Source organism: Sinocyclocheilus grahami, unplaced genomic scaffold (genome assembly GCF_001515645.1).
Source record: "Sinocyclocheilus grahami isolate Dianchi unplaced genomic scaffold, SAMN03320097.WGS_v1.1 scaffold227.1, whole genome shotgun sequence".
Classification (NCBI taxonomy): Eukaryota; Metazoa; Chordata; class Actinopteri; order Cypriniformes; family Cyprinidae; genus Sinocyclocheilus; species Sinocyclocheilus grahami.
In genome coordinates, this window is record NW_015505406.1 from 541,998 (window position 1) to 563,870 (window position 21,873).

Genomic DNA, 21,873 nt, shown 5'->3' on the forward strand with positions numbered 1-21,873 from the left:
TTCTATGGTATCGAGCTTATATATATATATATATATATATATATATATATATATATATATATATATATATATATGTGTGTGTGTGTTTTGTTTTTTGTGCAAATTATTTATTCTATTCCCACTAATCTCATTAATACTTTCACTTCAAATTCTTACATTTGATCTATAAATTAAATCATAATTGAATGTGATTATCTATACGTTATCAAATTAAATCATTTACACTGAAAAACACAACTGCATTAAATAATTATTATGAGATTATTTTAAATATATTTGAATATACAAACAAGAAATTATGGTGGAAATGATACATTTCAACTAAATTAAAACGCCAGTAGGTGCCAGTAGTGAACATTTAATGAGTGAGTCATTGAATCGTTCATTCAAACGATTCGTTCAAACGGTAGATTCATCAGATATTTATGCATGGGCTAACGAAACTTTGACTCAACCGATTCGTTCAAAACACGGAATCAATCAGCAATGAAATCGGCTGGTTGCTGTGAGGTGCGCTGTTTCCGCCTAAAATGTAAGTGACCTAATATTATTGTTAACTGTTTATAGAACTATTAAACCGTCGTAATGGTAAAAACGTTGTGTGATGTTGCCTAACTAACTGTATTTTAAATATAAAAACTTTCCATTTTGAATTTTGCCCTCAGGATGCTGAGTTTCTTAGTGTTGCGCATTTTGATTTCTCGTGGAGAGGCTGCGCGAGCCGCGCCTCAGCAGAATAGATGCATTATATACATTAAATATCCACTATTCGCTACTTACTCTAAATGTAATAAAATCTGAATAATACTTGCGTTTTGGTGTTTACAGTTATTTTTGGTTACTGATGTTTTAATCATGTTACTTGTCTGGCGTTAATGAAGCGTTAATGTCAAGCCCTGGAGTCTATGTGCCGGGCCTCAGCCCCAGATGGCCCGGCCCAATTGAAACCCTGGTCTTAAGTAGCATGATGCTACAGTGTGCATGAATGGTCACGTAACACATGCTTTCGGTCTTGTAGAATGAACGGACATCTGCATATGATTGGAACTCTACACAGCTCCCGCGCTACTCTCCATTGGAAATGAATGCCTTTCGGTCTGTCTTGTGTCGGAGATAGTGGAAAGCCGGCTTGAAACGCAGTGGAAACGCCAGTATGACGAGGATCGTTTTCATTTTAAAACAAAAACGCACCAGTGTAAATGTAGCCTTACAGCTACGGGGGCTGGGACGCATTCACACTAAATCCTCACGTGTGAGCCACATCTCTGAGTGTGGCGCATGACGCGGACCAAGGGGGGCGCCAGCACCTGTCAAGGGGGGCGCGAGCATCAGTTCATTCAGAGACATTCCCTTGAGAATTTATGAATACGAGTTAACAAATCTTTAGCCATCCACTAGGGGGCAATCTGACTCCCACTGCTAGTCGACAGCATGGTCGACAGTTAGAGCAGAGTTGGCTCGAGTATCAGTCACGCTCAGTGTTGCCTAGTCTGCGGTTTTCCCGCAGAATTGGGCAACTTTAACACTTGCCGCGTTTTGTAGTTTTGAGTAGCAATTAGGTGGGTTTTGTTGTGAAAACCTGGCAACCCTGGTCACACTTATTGACAGTGTAAGATTATTTACGATTAGCCATGTCGGAAATCCAACCACGGATTGGCATGTTGTTATCTCAGAAACAGGCTCAGCCATCACATTGAATCAGGTAAACTGGTTATATATTTATGTTTCAGTATAATTACGCACGCTATACCAGGGGCGGTTCTAAACCCTTTTTAGGTGGGTTTCAGCCCCCCATCTGTCACCTTAGCCCCCCAAAACTATCTTAACGATCAGGCCAGTGCTGCTTCCTCGAGAAAGTTTTTCATTCTCACGTGTTTTAAGTCTTGTCAGTTTAAACATTAAAGTAATTTTAAGCCATTTAAGCCCAAGACATCTCAATGCGGTACTCACGCACTGTGATAGAGCGTTTCTATGCGCACCGCGCACACACCTGAAGTGCACAAACAGATAGCCTTCTCAGACAGCAGGTGAATACCAATGGCTGTCTTGACAAGTATCCTTGTAAGCACAGTCGGTTGTTTTAAGTGAATGTAAACAGTAAAGAAAACATCAAAATTTGTTCGCTGCTGTAATGGATATTTGCTTTTATGTTAAAGTTAATAAAGTAATTCTGTGTGACTACAGTAATACGGGGGGGAGGGGGTTGTTGGATGATGTTAGGGGCGCGAGTGAAATTAGACCAATTTGGGGGGGCGCATGTCCTAAAAGGTTGAAAACCCCTGTATTACAGTACCACGAGCAGACTGCTCCATACGTTTTCGCATCGCTCTCGCGAATGTCAAACACTGATCGATCCGCGCTGCGCCGCTTCTAATCGAGCACACCTAGTGCTGCAGGCTTATTGGCTCACTGACGTTGATGAGATTAACCCCTTAGGTATCGAAATTTGGTACCGAACGACGAGACGTTTTTTTTTATCGAGGCAATTTGGTCAGTACCTAAAAAGTATCTCGATACCCAGCCCTACGCATAAGCACATTTACAAACACAAGATATCCACATGTTTAAGGAAATTATATTTAAGTCATCAAGACGTTTATGCAAACTGTAAAAACACCAATATAATTAAACAAATTAACAAAATCTTTCTTATATTTTTAATATTTAGTGATTAAATACTGGTATTTTAACACCACATCAAAAAGAACCAGTTTTTTTGATAATGTTCTCTAAGATGGCTTAAACTAATATTTTTTTAGCTTAATGGTATTTATTTACTTACAGTCTATAGCAAAAATTTACACGGCAAAATTTCACATTGTATACAACAATGCAGAATGATTTGTTAGCTGTAAGTCCCCAACTGTAAGTCACTTTGGATAAAAGCATCTGCAAAATGACAATGTAAATGTAAGCTTTTACATTTGTTAATGCTCCAAAGTAGCAATATTATTGTACTGTAAAATAAATTTAAAAAAAGTTATAATAGTAAAAATTTTTTTATTTTAACAGAGAAACCGTGAAAATACTAATCTTCATGGCTATCCTAATTTCTTTGATGTCAAACATTAAATAAGAGCATTTATTTTAGTAAAAGTATAATAAAAGCATTTCAGTAAAGAAATTTAGGACCTATAGAAACATTAAAGACTTTTTTGTTTTGCTAATTACAAAATGTTTATAGTTTTCCATTTTGAAAAGAGAGATTTGAATAGTTCTTTAAGACACACTGCACACATTCCACGTGAACACATATGCAAATTTATACAAACACACGCAGAGATACACGGAGACAACTTTACAAACACGCTTATTCCCTTTTGAATTAATATGAAAACTAATGGATGAGAAAAACTCCCCAGAATGCAAATAACCCTATGGAAAATAATGCCCAAACATTCACCCTTCCACCCAGAGACTCACGATTGCCCCCCGGGGTGGGTGAGGGCGATGGTCAGCTTGCTTCCTCACCAGGAGGGGCGGAGGGGAGGGGCCAGGGGCGAAAGGCACACGCCCCCACATCTTAATGACTTCTCCCAGCGGCTGAAATCCCTCATCACAACCACGTTTAACAAGCAGGTTCATGGCGAAATACCCCGCCTGAAACCATTCACACATCTCCACTGTACTGAAAGGACCTGAGAGAGATGGAACAGACAAAAAAAACAGGCAAAAAAGAGATGGTATTTACAGACTATACTCAAAGCACTGGCTCCATATGCATGAGTTGACCTCCTATGAGAGAATGCGTGCGTACCCTGAATCTCTCCTTGCGGGTCTTTGTAAAACCATTTCATGGCAGAGTCATGGGAGAGAGGAAGAGCAGAGGCTGTGTTTCTGCTCTCCTGAAGAGTCTGGGTGAAACACTCTTCCTCTAGAGATGTGTCCTGGAGCGCTGCCACCATCTTCTCTGCCTCCTACACACATAAATCACCATCAAAAACTCTTTTCCACTAAAAGAATGAAAGTGTGCTATAAGCAATCAAATTTATTTAAAGAGGAGACATATTATACACTTTTAGTAGCATTTATTTTTCATAGAAAGTATACTCGTTAATCCAAGTTTCTAGAACAATAACAATGTATTATAAATGAGCTATTACAATAAAAAAAAGATTAGAACTCAATTTAGTTTTAAAGGGGTCATATGATGCGATTTCAAGTTTTCCTTTCTCTTTGGAGTGTTACAAGCTGATTGTGCATAGATAAGATTCCTGAAGTTGCAAAGACTAAAGTCTCAAAACCAAAGAGATATTCTTTATCAAAGTTAAGACTCTGCCACGCCCCCCTAAAACGGCTCGTTCTAACACGCCCCCACATATCTACCTCACTATGTGGAAATATTTGCATAATGCCGCCCAAATGTGCACGCAAAGAAAGAAGGCGTGGTTTCAGTAAATGCAGTTAGTGTTGAAGCAGCATGTCAGAGAGACACTGTGTGTTGCTAGGCGAAAGCAAAAGCACTTTATTTGGCCTTCCGGAAGTAGATGCATTTAGGAATCTTTAAGATTACTTACAACAGCATAATTTACTCTATTTTAATGTTAATCCACATTTCTAGATCAAAAGAATATTATAAATAAATTCATAAATAATTATAAATAATGTTAGTTAATTTAGTCATAATTTAGTCTATTTAGTAACAAAAAATAATTAAAAATAAATTATCATCAAAAATATAAATAGACAATTTCCCCACCCTCTTTCTGACTAAGAATTAAGCAGATGGTTTTTACTATTGTACATTGTACATATAAATAACATTGTTGTGACTCTTTTGCACATATGAAAGAGTTAACAATGACATCACTAAGTTGGTGAATACGGAGTGTCTACTAATATAGTCAATGCGATCAATATATGCGGACGATATTATTATTATGACATGTTCTAAATGACCCATTTCTGCAGCTGAACCTTTCATCTTTTAAATTCAGTCAAATGTTATTGTATCGGTTCCTCTCTAGAACTCCTTTTCTGTGGTACCTGTTGCAGGTGCTTCATGCCCTCATCATCCTCAATATCACCCCCCGGTGGTGGGAAGTCAGTAGCAGCAGAGGATGAAGAGGGAGGCGATGAAGGCAGACTGGAGGAGGCACTGGGGCTCAAATCTAACATAGCCTCTGATAACACTACAGAAAAGACAATACACAAGTGAAGCATCATCCATCTATATAGCTATAGAAAAATTAATTTATATTAAAAAAAAATTTACCTTCACTTGGTAGTTTGTTGGGAATGGAGGGGGCAGGCTGAGGCTCCTCCAGGCCAGAGGGGGCAGCAGAGGGCACAGCCTCAGGGACCAGAGCAGGAAGAGACTGAGGGAGAGGAGAAGGAGGGGAAGGAGAAATCGGTTTCACTTCCGTTTCAGACACTGGAGCAGAGTCAATGACATCTGTAGAAAGAGAAAAAAGAGAGTAATGAGATCAATTGAAACAAGTTCGATATATTTGTTTAAAATCATATTTTAATTAAACGCACTTCAGAGATTTTTGTAAACTTCACAGCAGTGCTCAAATTGTATTTGTGCACAAAATAATTCTGTATTATCCTCACACAAAGCAATCATATACATTTTTGCAAGAACTGTGCTTTAAGCGTCTACTTTTTCCATTTTTGTTCCCACCTTTCTCGCTTTTTTCAGCACCAGCGCCATTCTTCTTCTCTTGATTATCACCGTCCTCTTCCTCATCCTCCAACCCCTGGAACTCAAACTCCTCTTCTGGAATGGGGTCTTTCGGGCCCTTCTAAGACAATAGAAGAGTTGAAAAATGTAAAGAAAAGAAAACCATAGATTATAAATCAATAGAGAATAGATCTCATGGTCTCACCCTAATAGGCATAAACGCTCCAGAAGAATCAAAAGTTCCCATTTCTCCATCTTCCTCATCTGTGCACCACTCTGGCAGACCATCTCTCTCCTCCTCTGCTCCTTCGCTGCCTGCTTTCCGTCTGCCTCCCTCGTTTCCTCCATCCCGGAAGTCGAAGTCAAACTTCCTGCGGCGAACTTCACCCGGACCAGAGTGTTCGCGCCAACCGGCAGAGCGAGGACCACCATCTAGGAAAAAGCACTACAAGTTTATACACTACTGTTCAAAAGTTTGAGGGTGGTAAAATACAGTAAAACAGAAATATAAGTAAATATAACGTTTTTTATTTTATTTTCAGCAGGCATTACTACAATCTTCAGCATCACATGATCCTTTGGAAATCATGCAAATATGCTGATTTGCTGCTCAAAAAACATCTCATTATCAGTGTTGAAAACAGTTGTTCAAAAGAACAGCACTTAATATAATTAAAAATCTTTTCTATCATTATAAATGCATTTTCTGTCACTTTATGAATGTAATGCATCCTTGACGAAATTTTTTTTTTCTTACTGACGCCAAACTCTTGAACTTTCGAGCGTATGTTTAACAAAAGCTCCATTTACTTATGGTACACCTCAAGTAATCCACTAAAAAGCTTAAAGGGGGGGGCGGGGGGTGAACTATTCCTTTTATATGCCAAGTGTAAATGTGTACGGTGTTACCATCTCTTCGTGAGCCCGTGAGTCTCCAGCTGCCTCCAGCCTCTCCTGTGTCCTCCTCCTCCTGCTCCTCTCTCAGTGTGCGCCAGTTGTCACTATCAGAGCGCATTAACTCCTTTCTGCCACCCGGACCCCCCTCCTCAAAACCAAGACGTACACCTTCCCTCCGCAGAGGTTTCTCAAAACGTCTCTCACTTCTGCAGAATGAAAAGAGACAAAGGCTTATTTAGACGGCTTTTGATTTGCCTCAACAGCCATCCAAATCTAGATTGTATGCTGATAAAAGGATTTTATATTTATTGAGACAAGAGCTAAAGCAACAAACTGAGACCACAATAGGAAAAATACCACAAAAAATAAAATTAAGATTAAAAAAACTATAGAAACAATTTACAATAAAATAAAACAAAACGATTAAGAATACCTGTCATCCCAGCTCTGACTGCGATGGATCTCTCGAACGCTACGACCAAAACCGCCCTCTCCTTCCTCACTGCTTCTTTGGTAGAAACCGCCCTCTCCTCTTCCTCGACCTAAACACACAGCGTGACATAAACGTCAGCCAATACATGAATAATTTACACGCATGTACACATAAATAGATCAACTTGCCTCGACCGCCTCTCACACTGCCTCTGCCTCGGTTCACTCCAGCAGGGACGGCCCCGCCCCCCTTACCCATAAGCCTCAGCACAGCCACACTGTTGACAGACATGGAGTTCCTCTGCAAAGAGAAAAAAAAAAACACACGAGGAGTGAAACCAGGACCACATAAAAAAAACGCAAAATCAGTGGAGATAAAAATCATTATACTGCCAAAGGCATTTTTTTATATATATATACATATACGGTTTCTGAAAAATGAGCTTGCCCCACCTCAGGTTACTTGTGTGTGATGCATGTCTAATCAGCCTAGGGCTGCCACTAATGAGTATTTTTATTTCGATTAATCTATCGACTAATTTATCGATTAATCCAAACGATTAATTTGCCACAAAAAACAAATCTCAACAATTTTACTTAAGAATATTTTATTAAACTATATTTCATTAAACCAAATGAAATCCAGAAGTAAAAAAGTAAAGTGCAACATAAAGTGCAAGAAGCAAGTGTCCATCTCATAGTCCAAATCACTGAAATCAAAGTTCAGTATTATAGTGTAAGAATGACAACATATTCACGTGTTCTAGTCTACTAATAATAAAATTATAATCAAAAAACACTTTTTTTACCAGAAATATTATTTACCAGAATTTATTTAGGAAAAAAATGTAAATGTGCAGTATTTCTGAAATAAATAAATATATATATTATATATATATATTTTGTTTTTTTTGTTTTTTTTATAAAATCAATTAATTGGAGATGCTTTTGATTATTAAAATTTAATGGAACCATTCAAATGGAATCCAGAAAATAATGGAAAACAGAATTTGGTAAAGATAAAACTGTAAAGCTCAATTAATTAGACAGGCTTTTTGATTAATAAAATTTAATTTAACCATTAAAACAGAGTACAGAAAAATGAAAATGTAAAAAACTGAATTTGGAAATAAAACGGATTCCATAGTGCCCTATAATTATAATTAATTTTTTTGTAGTAATAAAAATAGATGTAAGTGAAATTAGCCTTTAAAATTACTTAAAATACATATATAATAGCAATGAGGCGACTAGTTCAAATAAAGTATCAAAAGCAAGAAATCATATGGTTTTATTGAACAAAATTGTTAAAATACAATGTATTATAAACAATAGGGCTAATGTGCATTACGCATTACAACAAAGGCCTGCAGAGGGCGCCAACAGCCTGACGATTGTTTTAACACATTGCTGTGCGATTTAATACTTGTTTAATACTGACCAAGCACCACTTCATTCAAATGTCCACTTAATCTTTAATATTTGGCCATTTCTTTAGGACAGAAATACTATAGCCACCGTAATTAAATGAATATGTGGACATCAAAACGTGTAACGAGTGAGGGTTTGAGCTTTTATTTTGAAACCGCAATGTATTCTCCTGTGTTTGCGTAGATTTATAAATGATTAACCTTACAAATCTGAGGAAATGGCACATGTTGCGTTCCCAGATGAACCTTATAATAAACCCAAACTCACAACAACATGAAGAGATGGAGTTTGAGACGCTCCGCACTTGTAAATGATAACAGTTCCTGTGGAACTACTGTGAGCACATACTTAACCTACACGCATGTAAATAATTAAAGCGCATATACTGTATTAGATCTGCATCGCATATAATTATTTAATTAAATCGTAGCGCTTGTGAATTCACAATTATGCTTAATTAAATAAAAAAGACTAATAATGTGTTTTATACATTCTCATCTGTGAAATGCACCACTTACGTTATTTCACCGGTTAGTCGACGCAAGCAAAATTAAGTCGAGGATTTAAAAACAAATCGAATATTCGAATTAAATCGACGAATCGCGACAGCCCTAAACCAGCCCCAAGCTCAGAATGCCAGACGTGTAAGTGTGCGCCTCTCACCTGCTCCTCTTCAGTGAAAGGCAACAGTGCCAGTGGCTGTTGAGGCTCATCCTGCAGAATAGCAGCAAACTCTTTATCCTGCATTTCTTCAGGGACCTGAAAACATACACAACAATGTAACTCACTCTACTGTAGCAAATGATGGACTCAAAAGCAAGAAATTTACATCTGGACAGAGAAACATTTTAAATATACAAAGTCTGGACTGTGCTGATCTGAGTCAGCTTTAACCCATCAACATTCTTCAGCACATTTTGGGTAAATTTCAAAAAAGCATTTTTGCACCTTATAAGGGCACTCCACCATAGGGGATGCTACAAAAATTGAGCAACTCAATCCCTTCACCAATGTCCCTTCTTATAGGCCAGAGGTAGCCAAGTTCGGTCATAGAGAGCCGCAGTCCTGCAGAGTTCCGCTCCAACCCTGAAAACAAAACTCACCTGCCTATAGCCTTAGTAATCCTGAAGACATTGATTAGCTTGTTCAGGTGTGTTTGATTAGGGTTGGAGCTGAACTCTGCAGGTCTGCGGCTCTCTAGGACCGAACTTGCCTACCCCTGTTATAGGCTCAAAGGTTTTGGGAATTATTTTAATGTTTCTGAAGTCTTTCACTCAGGTCTGCCCACTCAGGTTGCATCTGATCAAAAATACAGCAGAATCAGTAATGTTGTGAAATATTACAATAAGTAACGTTTTCTATTTGAATTTATTTTAAAATGTTATTTTTTCTATCCTATGATGGCTAAGCGGAATTTTCAGCAGCCATTAATCCAGTCTTCAGTGTGACATGATCCATCAGAAATCATTCTAATATGCTGGTTTGCTGCTCAAGAAACATAAAATGTTCAGAGGTAATGCTGACTTTTAAATGGAAATTACCCTTTAATTTAGCTTCTGCCCTAATTTCTGCCCTAAGGAACTGACTATTTAAGGGTTAAGTTTGTGTAATGCTGACGTGGCTTCTTACAACAGATATTAACTGGTCAACTTTTAGAAGTAAAAATCAAATCATCTTGCCTATATATATATATATATATCATCTCAGGTTCCCTTTTTAGATTTGTAATATTTCCACAATAGTGGCCCTACATGGGGGACTTTGAGTGCCTGGATTTCTTGAAAACACTTTTCCAACACATTGAAAGTGTAATTAAAACAAATATGAAAGAAAAATAATGCCATTCGTATTTGAAACAAAAAAGCACGTTGAATAGCACTAACTGAAAAAATAATGCATTGCATTAACAGTGCTTGCATTTTAATGCCTTGTATTTCCAGGGCTTGCATTTTTAGGTCCTGAAATTTAACGCAGTTGTTTATTTAAGCTGTGAATATTTCAATTCAAAATATTTCACACACTTTTTCATAATTAGAAATTCAATAATTCATATTCACCTTCCAGAATTCACTTCCAAAACATCTGTTTAAAAATAAGATATAATATTCGACAGGCAAATTTCGGACAATTTTATTTCACTTTCCAAATTCGCTTCCACAAATTCAGTGGTTAAAATTCGGCATTGCACATCCGGGAGCTGCAGGAATAGCAGTAGAGCACCGATGCATGATCTCCAGCTGCTGTTAGTCGCTCACCAGCAGGTGGCGCAAGCGGCTGTTGATGAAGACCAAAGCAAAAGGTGGATCAAGTCATTCATTCACAATAACTGATCTGCAGAAATGGAGCAAGCGCTAAGTAGAAGTTTTGATTATCGGGGCCAATATAAACATGTGGAAAAGCTGAGTGTGTGTATGTTTAATTCAACATCTTCGCTTTTTCCCGTGGCCTACATGCAAGCAGCTTTCTCTACTACAAAGGAGATAATAATGCTATTTTACCCAACGCTGAAGTACAGAACTAACATTACATCTGAGGAAGACATATATTGCTTTCGGTTGCTTAGTTTTCTTTACTTGCATCATGGCTTGTGTGACGCTGTGCTGTAATACTTTGGTTCCCCCTAATACGTCACACTCCAGGATTCCCCAACGACCGATCGACGAATGATCTCAGAATACGCTTTATTGATGATGCAAACTATATCGACAGTTAAGCAGATGTAGAATAAGAACGAACGCACAAGGTTTCACGTTGTTTCCCTCAGAAATCTTTTAAAGAAAATGCATTACGCGGCTCAGTGCACTAACCCAATGACAGCTATTAAAAGACCAAACTCAGATCTTACTGATGATGCAAACTATAAACAGGCAGATAAGGATATGAACAGAAGTTACAGAATGCGCAAAACTGCACGTTAAACATTTCCCATAAAGAAAACACTTAACGTGGTTTAATGCCTCAAGACTGTGATAATAAATCATTACATTTGGAGCATAATTAATAATATATATTACTGTATATAATGTACATTTAAGCAGATGAGCCCAGAATATGAGCCCACAATCCACAAAGTATCACCAAACCATTTTATCTCCCATAGAAAACCAAGCGCAGTAGTTTTAGGTTTGATATTCGCTGCATATTTGGCAAGGCTGCTTTAGGGACCGTCTGCAAATTTACCTCACTGTACAAACAAAAGTCCAATAATTCATTCAAATTAATGTTTACAGTAAATGAATAATTTACTCAAACTGATTAAATATATATTGCCAATAACGCGACCTTTCCCTAAGTATGTACCCTACACAAATATTTTTTAAGAAAAAAAAAACAACAACAGTAATTCACCAAAATTTGGGTTTTTCGTGTACCAAATATTGTGTTACTAGTATGTTACTAGTGACCAGACTCACTTACTACAGTTGAAATTTTGTCAATATCTTCCTACAGTATATAACTATTCTTAAGAAATTACTGTAATTCATATAAAGTTTTTTTTTTATGTTCCAAAGGATGTAGTACATTCCTAGTGACTCGACTGACGTACTATAGGTGAAATTTTGCTAATACCTCCCTTACTGTACTTAAAGTACATCAATATTTTATACTACAACCTTTGGAACATGAAACATCCCTTTTGGGGTCTTACAGATTTTTTTTTTAAATAATTGTGAATGGTACATACAGTAAGGGAGATAATTGGCAAAATTTCACATGAAGTCAGTCAGTCTTGTAACTAGCAACGTACTACAACCTGTGGAACATGAAAAAAAACCTTCTGGTGAATTACTGTAGTTTTTTTAAAAGATATTTGTTTACTGTACATACTGTGAGGGAGATATTGGTAAAATCTAACCTGTAGTTAGTTAGTCTTGTATCTAGCAATGTACTACAACCGTTAGAACATGAATAAATGTGTACTGTACATATATGAAGGGAGGTATTGGCAAAATCTCACTTGCAGTAAATCACTATGAGCTATACGAGCTTTACAATTTGACAGTATGTTATTTTAAATGTTAAAAGTCATTTGTATTAAATGACATTGGACGTTTTAACTAGGGTTTGGTATCGGTTTTTTTCGATACCGGTGCCAAATCGATACTTTTAAAACGGTTCCAGTGCCTAAACGGTGCCTGAACCCATACTTATTTAAATAAATAAATAAATAAAAATTCCCCAAAACATGATGGATTGGCCATTAGCACTATAACACACATGATGTCCGTTTCATTCATACTGGACGCCAGAGGGCACCCTCGCAAAGAAAATCCACATATCCAGTCAGAGAAGTAGCAGAAATCATGACCCTCCAGGAAATACCTCATATGGACAAAGGCATGGCTATTATAGCTGTAACTGAGTAAACAGAACATATAAATGTTTTGAATGATAAAACAAAGACAATAAACACTCGACTGCGATGATATAGTTTTTATCTGTTATTCAAGCCATCTCTAGTATTTTCATAATAATTAAGTATATTTATAATAAATTGCTAATCGATGTATTCTTTTTTTTAAGTAGCCTATGGAACATATTTTCTGCCTCATTCGGCTTATAAGGATAAAAACAACTGCTTGTCAGATAAAAGTAAAAGCTATGTAGTTTTAAGTGCCATATTGGTACCGGGTTTCGGTACCCAACCCTAGTTTTAACCCAGTTGGTAAAATTGTCAGACGGTCCTATGGGTGCAATAGCGCGTCAATGCTTTCTCCGGATTAAATTTGCAGCAACAATACACCATAGGCAGTTTTGAACTATTGTTATGTCAATATAAAGTGGTTGCATATTGTTAAAACTAATCGTGGTATTGATATCTTTGTAGGACTATTGACTCTGTAGATCAGTGGTAAGGGAAAGCAATTATAAAGAAAATGCAGCGCGTTGAGTTCTTCTGACCTCATTTGCTTGCCTGTATATAGTTCGCATAATCATAAATAAAGTGTATTCTGAGATCTGAGGTCTTATATCACTGTATTAGTTCATTGAGGCATGTTGCACGTCGTTGGGGAATCCTGGAGTGTGACGTATGAGGGGGAACCGCAGTATTAACGGGAAACCAACCGCAGCCGACAGATCACCACAGACATAAAAGTAAGATCCACAAGTAATTTATTGAAATGGAATAAAATAATTAAATAAAGAAGCCATAGCTTCAGGGTGTCCCTAGGTCAAAATAACAAACTAAATAACTTGCAAATAAAACATAACTAAATGTCCTAACAAAAGAAACAAAAATACAATAAACTTCCCTAACTCCCTTAACCACTGAAATTGTGGAAGCGAATTTGGAAAGTGAAATAAAATGGACTGAAATTTGCCTGTCGAATTTTATACATCGTATTTTTAAACAGATTGAATATTTTGGAAGTGAATTCTAGAATGTGAATGTGAATGATTGAATTTTTAATTATGAAAATGTGTGTGAAATATTTTGAATTGAAATATTCACAGCTTAAATAAACAACTATGTTCAATTTCAGGACCTTTAAATTTCAGGAGGCATTAAAATGCAAGCACTGTTAATGCTAGGGCTGAACGATTTTGGAAAATAATCTAATTGCGATTTTTTTTACCAATATTGCGATTGCGATTTAATATGCAATTATTTTTTTATGTTCTGTATTATTCAACAAAGACAAGCTATAAATCATTGTATAGTATGACCAACAAACTATTAGATAGATTAAATATAAATGTTCTTTTCTGTAGGTCAGGCCTATATGTTACGATGAAATTAGGTGATGCATGAATTGATATGAATGTCATTTTTATTTAACAACTACAATCACAGTAGTATATTGACTGATTTGTTGAACTTCCAACCTTGTAATCAGCCAATAATTATGTTTAAATAAGCCTGGTGTAAACATTAATATGAACGTCAGTAACAAATCACACAAACTAAAGTAGATTGCAGAAATATAGAAAACAAATCTGTTGCTTTACCACACTACTTTAGGTCACTCAAAGTCACTGTAACAAACATATGTAAACATGTGCACTGCACTTTTTAAACACTGTCTGTTAACTTTAGACCAGTGGTTCTCAAACTTTTTTGGTCACGCCCCCCTTTAAACCTATTAAAAAAAATCTGTTTCATCAAAGATTCATGAATATTAATCAGGTTGTGTGCGTTCGCTCGAACTAATTCGCTGAAATCTAAACAGGGACGATAATAGGTGAGCACCAGCCAATGAGATCGTCGTTTGCGCATTAGTTCCACCTACTACAGGAAAACCCGGCAGTTCTTAAAAGCTGAAGAATTCCAAAGGAACTGTTATTTTTACAGGAAAATACAACAAAGAATATCGTTTACATGTAGCGCATCAATTCTGCATGTTATGTAAGACCTGCTCGCTCTCGCTCTTTGCTCTTTGTGAGAGAAAGCGACGGCGAGCCTTCACACTAGAGCTTACGTTACGCCAAATACACAAACACAGGTGCGCATTCCATTCAAATGAACTGAAAAACATCACAGATCGCTTGACGGAGAGTGCTCGCTCTCGCTCTTTGCTCTTTGTGAGAGAAAGCGACGGCGAGCCTTCACACTAGAGCTTACGTTACGCCAAATACACAAACACAGGTGCGCATTCCATTCAAATGAACTGAAAAACATCACAGATCGCTTGACGGAGAGTGAAACTCTGAAGCGAGCAGTCAGAGTGTTCTGTGAGTGAAAATATATCTGTGCTAATCATATACTCAGCCTCCAACTCGCACACTGGCGAGTAAAATCTGAGAATTTAGTAGCCATTGGCTGATATTAGACATCATTTAGTCGCCCAGAGTGAAGATTTAGTCGCATATGCGAGTGATTTACTCGCAGTGTAGAGGGTTGTATTTATTTATTTTTTGTGGGTTTCTTGCGGTCCACTAAGGCATAGGACACACACAGGCTTTCCTCCTCACCAACGACATTAAACACTGTGTCTATACCGGACGCGAGTGGCAAAATACAGTAACCATTATAATCAGTGACACAGTGTACACTGGATGCGGCCCGACATTAAACTGATGCCTCGTTCTATTTATGACGTATTGACACAAAGTTAAAATGATTTGCATCGGTCGCTTTGTCTCGTCCAGTGTAGAGCTGTTGCGGCGCAACGCGACAACTGTGCAGACACGGTGAGTGAAGCCGAGAGCAAGATATGCCTCGTCATATTTTATGCATTTAGCTTTTGAATGACCAGCACCTGCCTGGGTCTGTGCGACTTCATCTATGGCTTTTCTCTTCCCTTTCACAAACCGATCCATCTCCCATTCTAAGTTACGTCCTTTGGCTGTTTACGGTTTTATTTATTTTCTTTTTCTGCTGATGGCCCACGCTCGACTTGAAGCAGCGCTGCTTAGACCAATGGGTGTGTCATCAAAGTACTGCAAGAGCTATAAGAGAGCGCGGACGTCTCCTTATGCTTTCTCTCGCTCGCCATAATTTGATGTCATACACCGATCGATCTTCAAGTCGAACACCCCTCTTTACTCTCGCGTGTCACGTGACCGTGTAATCGCAGCCTCTGCGATTGAAAAATCGCGTTATTTCATATCGCGATATTATCGCAAATACAATTAATCGTTCAGCCCTAGTTAATGCAATGCATTATTTTTTCAGTTAGTGCTATTTTGTTTCAAAGACATATGGCATTATTTTTCTTCCATACAAATATCCATGTTTGATTAGTGCACACTGAATATTTCTTCTGCAATAAAAAAACATGGTAAATCATTATCTTAAGGCACAGTTTCTATAGTCTATTTTTGTTGTAAAAGAGCTCTGCCGCCGCCGTTGCTCGTGGAAACTTTTATGACTTGTGTCAGTACTGGTAAGACATTTTTTGCATTTTAAAGTCGACCAGTGGAAACATGTACTAGACAAACATTGCATGTTAAACCTCATGCCATATGAATGCCACAAAAGACGTCCATTAAGGGACCTGCTAAAGGTCCCTCAGCACTCGCTGAGCACACGAAACACTTATAAGAGTGACATTTACAAACACAATGTTTGTATTCTACAAGCATCACAGAAAGATTAACTGTTTAAATATCTAATAATTAAAATTAAACATTTAAATTTACAAAAATAAAAAAAATTGTTCAACCAAAAATGAAAATTCTGTGATCATCAACTCGCCTAATGTCACTCAAAATACTCATGTTTGTACTTTGGAAATAATCAAAAAGAGTTATTTTGCAAAATGTCCAGGCTGCTCTTTTCCACTTAATGGACGTGAACAGAGAAGTAGCCCATAAAATTTGTGAGAGTTACATTTAAAGCTTTGTGTCAAAAACTGACCTTAAATTTAAGTCATTAATGGCAGAAACATCTTTAATTCTATACGTGTATGTATCGTTACCACTTACAGTACATTGTATGCACAAAGACAAATGATAAATCAGTATGGAGTTCCACAGAACAAAAACATGTTTTGAGCAACATTAGGATTATTACATAGACTTTAAAAAAAAAAAAGACTGACCAATATGGGTTTTTCCAATGGCTGATGTAGATACTAAAGTTCAGAGCAACCAACAGCCAATGTATAACATAATTTACCACCAGCAATTGAGATGAAGACAAAATTCCTCTAATGAAAACTTATTAACTAACACAGCTTATTATTAACTAACACAGCTGTCAGTAGATTGAAATCAACCAAGCAGACATGAACAACTGATGCAAATAATCTGAAAATGCACAATTACCGGCAGATCACTTGGACTAAAAAAAGCTGCACTTTTTTTTTTGTCTAATCAATCCCTCCAATGTCATTGTCAAGCGGTAAAGGTGTAGGTACAATCATTGCAAACTGAATGCTTAGATATCACCAAAAATAGACCAACACAGCCCAGAATTGTTTTTAGGCATTTTCCCACCTTGTTGTCTTTGACATAAAGTGCTAGCATCTCCTCTCGGCCATAACGGTACTCGGCCAACTTGTACTTTGGCATAGCAGGAGAGGCAGGAGGGGAAGACACACTGCCTCCACTGGAAAGTGCACGGAGCCTGAGAGAGACATAAAAATCAGATCAAAAGAGATAGAGCAGCAACAATGTGAAAGCTTCATTGAGAAATGCTCTAATTCTGGCTACCATTCAAGGGCAGCCCTGTCAATGTCGACTCTACATCCTCCTTTATTTAGAATCTCTCACTCCCCTTTTCCAAAGAAATGGTGCTGAAGCGTGGGCTGATGCTCGGGTAGGGGAAACACTCTTAAGAACTAAAAAAGCTAGAAGTTATGCCCAATAAATCCATATTAATCAATTTACATATACACTACGGTTCAAAATTCTATTCATCAAAGAATCCTGAAAAAAGTTATTTTCCACAAAAATATTTAGCAGTACAACTGTTAATACATTGATAATATTACAAAAATGTTTTCAAGCTGCACATCAGCATATTAGAATGATTTCTGAAGGATCATGTGACACTGAAGACTGGAGTAATGCCATCACAGGAATACCTTTGAAAATACTTTCTTTATTATTAAAAAAAAAAAAAAGTTAATTCAAAACAAAACCGAATCTTACTGACCCCAAACTTTTGAACAGTAGTGTTTATACTTGTATAATATTTAATTTTAGACAAACAGGAAAATCAAGGGGCTGGAGTTGCTGTGTCAGATACTGTATATAGCAACTGTGCTTATAGTGTAAATAACTCTGCTGATTATACTGGGAGTGATCTGGTTTTGTTGGGTGTCAGAATCCCCAGAGTTATTTGTTTTGACAACTTTACTTGGTGCTGACATTGTCTCGCCCCCGGCATCTGATGTTAGTAGTTCCTTGTTCGAGCCCAGCAGCTTTTAGGGGCCAGTGCAAAGTTGTTTTTCCTGACCGAAACCACTTTTCAGCGCTGGAAACATGTGAAACGGAACCGGCTGAGGCACTTTGTTCAGAGCTGTGGGTGGCTTTGTAAACTTTACATAAATAATACCCCGCTGAGATAAGCTGATGAAGAAGGCTTTGAGGAAGCATACCACCCCCTGCATTGTACATGTCAAACTCAGGAATTCACTTTTGTTGGCCGAGGACCAACTATGCACAGAAGAGCCTTAGTTCAGCAGAGGACCACGCCTAACGGTTTAATTTCTGCATTATCATTTTGTGTGTGCCAAGAGGAGATACAGGGAGAGAAGGGGGTTGGGAAGAAGGGAAGGATGAGAGAGAGAACACCAGAGTTATTTGTTTTGACAACTTTACTTGGTGCTGACATTGTCTCGCCCCCGGCATCTGATGTTAGTAGTTCCTGGTTCGAGCCCAGCAGCTTTTAGGGGCCAGTGCAAAGTTGTTTTTCCTGACCGAAACCACTTTTCAGCGCTGGAAACATGTGAAACGGAACCGGCTGAGGCACTTTGTTCAGAGCTGTGGGTGGCTTTGTAAACTTTACATAAATAATACCCCGCTGAGATAAGCTGATGAAGAAGGCTTTGAGGAAGCATACCACCCCCTGCATTGTACATGTCAAACTCAGGAATTCACTTTTGTTGGCCGAGGACCAACTATGCACAGAAGAGCCTTAGTTCAGCAGAGGACCACGCCTAACGGTTTAATTTCTGCATTATCATTTTGTGTGTGCCAAGAGGAGATACAGGGAGAGAAGGGGGTTGGGAAGAAGGGAAGGATGAGAGAGAGAACCTTACAGAAACACGGTAAAAGTAGAGAGCAGTGCTGAGGAAAAATCCTTTAAATTTAATAAACTGAATGGTACGATACCATTTTGAAGCTCACTACATTGAAGTGATTTAGGAAGGGAATACATTTTCAAAAACAGAGCTTTGGGCTGTGTGACAAAAGATAATAGGGCCTTTCGCACCGCAGGAACCTTTTCATAGTACCAGAACTAATTGTGGAACTACCCACTTTTCGGCGTGTTCGCACCGCCGGAACTGGGTGCGATTTTAGTACCGGACTGCCTTTTTTGAGAACCAAATTAGCTCCTACTCCGGAGCAGGGTCTAACCAGCACAACTGGTACTAATCGTGACGTAAGTAGACATTGATTGGCCAAACGCATACTTTATAATAAATAAATTAATAAAAAAAATTTTTTTAAAAACCCTAGTTCAGGATTTCCAATACAACACATACTACCAACATAAAGATTGGGTTCAGTAAGATTTTATTTTATTTTTTTGTATGTTTTTGAAAGACGTCTCTTATGCTTACCAAACCTGCATTTATTTGATCAAAAACACAGTAAAACTGTAACATTGCGAAATGTTACTGCAATTTAAAGTAACCGTTTTCTGTTTTGATACATTTTAAAATGCAATTTATTCCCATAATTTTCAGCAGCCATTACTCCAGTCTTCAGTGTCACATGATCCTTCAGAAATCATTTTAATACGCTGATTTGGTGCTAAGGAAAACATGCAATATTATTATTATTATCAGTGCTAAAAACATCTGTGCTGCTAAATATTTGAGGAAACTGTGATTTCAGGATTCTTTGAAAAGGCAAAAAAAGAGAACATTACAAATGTCTTAACTGTCACTTTTGATCAATTTAATGCTACCTTGCTGAATAAAAGTATTCATTTATTACAAAAAAAAACAAAAAACATCTTACCGACCCCAATCTTTTGAGTGCTAGTGAATGAGCAAAAAGACATTCTATGAGAGTGCTCGACTATCGCCTCAGAGCTACACATGCAAAACAACATGGCAAAAAATAACAACACTTATCCCTTTGCCTAAAGTAGCTTACTACAGGAAAAGGTAGTGAGATAGTACTTCTTGCATTTAATTTCTCCGACAATGACAAAGAATGGAAGAGAAAATTCCATTTTCTCTGGACAGTGAAAAAAAAGGACAGTGATAAAAAAACATTTACGAGGAAAAGAGGAGAAAGAAAATTAAGTGAGATCTGACAACAAGAGAAGGAGACACAGAAATAGAAAGGAAAGGATTTTACCATTCTGGGCCAAAGTTAAGTGTTTCAGCAGTCATATTCTTCCTTCCTTCTCAGAGGTGAAAGTCTACAAACAGAAATACCTGAATGAGAGTATGCAACACACTGAAACATGCTGCAAGCATACTTCTGTTCATTAGCACACACAGATTATTTTATTACATTGCAGTGTAATTAGGGCTGAACAAATTTGGAAAATAATCGATTACGATTTAATATGCAATTATTTTTTAAAGCTGTATTATTCAACAAAGACAAGCTATAAATCATTGTATAGTATGATACAATATTAGATAGATTAAACAAATGTTATTTTCTGTAGGCCAGGCCTATATGTTACGATGAAATTAGGTGATGCATGAATTGATATGACATTTTTATTTAACAACTACAATCACAGTATATTGACTGATTTGTTGAACTTCCAACCTTGTAAGCATGTAATAATTATCACAACATAAAGCACTGACAAATACGCTTGGTGTAAACATTAATATGAAAGTCAGTAACAAATCACACAAATTAAAGTAGATTGCAAAACTATAAAAACAAATCTGTTGCTTTACCACACTACTTTAGGTCATTCAAAGACACTGTAATAAACATGTAAACATGTGGACTGCACTTTTTAAACACTGTCTGTTAATTTCAAACTTTTTTGATCGTGCTCCCCTTTAAATAAATTTTTTTTTTATTTGGCGCCCCCTCCCCCCATCCCATCTCAGACTACCAAATAATGACGGTATATTATGTTTATATACTATGGTATAAACTAGAGGTCGACCGATTCATCGGGTTTGCCGATTAATCGGCACCGATAGTTGATTGGCGGAACTATTGGTTATCGGCAAAAATCAATGCCGATAGTTTTCCGGGTTGCGTCCGTTGCTGGAGTGGCTGAGAAGGGTCCACTGCCATTATACAGTACGAGAGCGGCCTCTAGAGGCGGAAATCACTAACAGCACGTGTTGTTTGTTTTGACACGTGACATTGCGCGCTGCACAGAGCAGGAAACTTCAAACGTGCATTTAAATGCAGCCGACAGAAAATCCTGCCGCGGAACAGAGCGCCATGCACATATTTTTCCCATTAAATTACATTATATTTGTCCCAAATCATTGTTAATGTACGTAATGACTTCACCCTAGGCTATAAATTATGTATTGTGCTCGTTCTGTGGCTCTAATACAGTCTTTATGCCTCATATAGAGAGCTGTAATACAGATCGCACTTTCTCTTTGCTCTGTTTTTTTTCTAACACCGAACTTCAAACTCATTTATGCCACATTGTTCATTCTTGAAGCAAACTTATGTCGGTTTTGTGATTAAATAATTTTTTTTTTTTTTTGATTAGATAATCATGCAGTGTTCTAAAATAGAAGCAAATAAAGTGTGAGAGTACACATACAATATCAATAACATATGTAATTTTAATGCTATGGCCTTGTGTATATATTTAAAGATGGCCATCTTTAAGCATGACAGTTGAAATTAAATGGTAATACTTTACAGTAAGAGTCCTTTTGTAATATTAATGAAAGCTGTAAAAGTATTGTTCCTAGTGT

General features: G+C 37.3%; 1 protein-coding gene across 1 annotated transcript in view; it reads right to left on the reverse strand.

Annotated features, from left to right (window-relative positions):
• The window catches only part of LOC107597075 (PERQ amino acid-rich with GYF domain-containing protein 1-like), a 26,314-nt gene extending 5,918 nt beyond the window's left edge, over window positions 1-20,396 (reverse strand). Inside the window, exons 1-12 of the mRNA XM_016287987.1 lie at window positions 20,312-20,396; window positions 17,270-17,399; window positions 9,050-9,145; window positions 7,145-7,256; window positions 6,957-7,065; window positions 6,536-6,729; window positions 5,832-6,058; window positions 5,627-5,747; window positions 5,216-5,395; window positions 4,987-5,132; window positions 3,758-3,917; window positions 3,424-3,638 (exon numbers count right to left, since the gene is read on the reverse strand). Coding sequence (XP_016143473.1) covers window positions 3,424-3,638; window positions 3,758-3,917; window positions 4,987-5,132; window positions 5,216-5,395; window positions 5,627-5,747; window positions 5,832-6,058; window positions 6,536-6,729; window positions 6,957-7,065; window positions 7,145-7,256; window positions 9,050-9,145; window positions 17,270-17,399; window positions 20,312-20,346 — 1,725 coding nt within the window. The 5' untranslated portion in view covers window positions 20,347-20,396. The remainder of the gene's footprint in view (window positions 1-3,423; window positions 3,639-3,757; window positions 3,918-4,986; window positions 5,133-5,215; window positions 5,396-5,626; window positions 5,748-5,831; window positions 6,059-6,535; window positions 6,730-6,956; window positions 7,066-7,144; window positions 7,257-9,049; window positions 9,146-17,269; window positions 17,400-20,311) is intronic.
• Window positions 20,397-21,873: the final 1,477 nt, after the last annotated feature.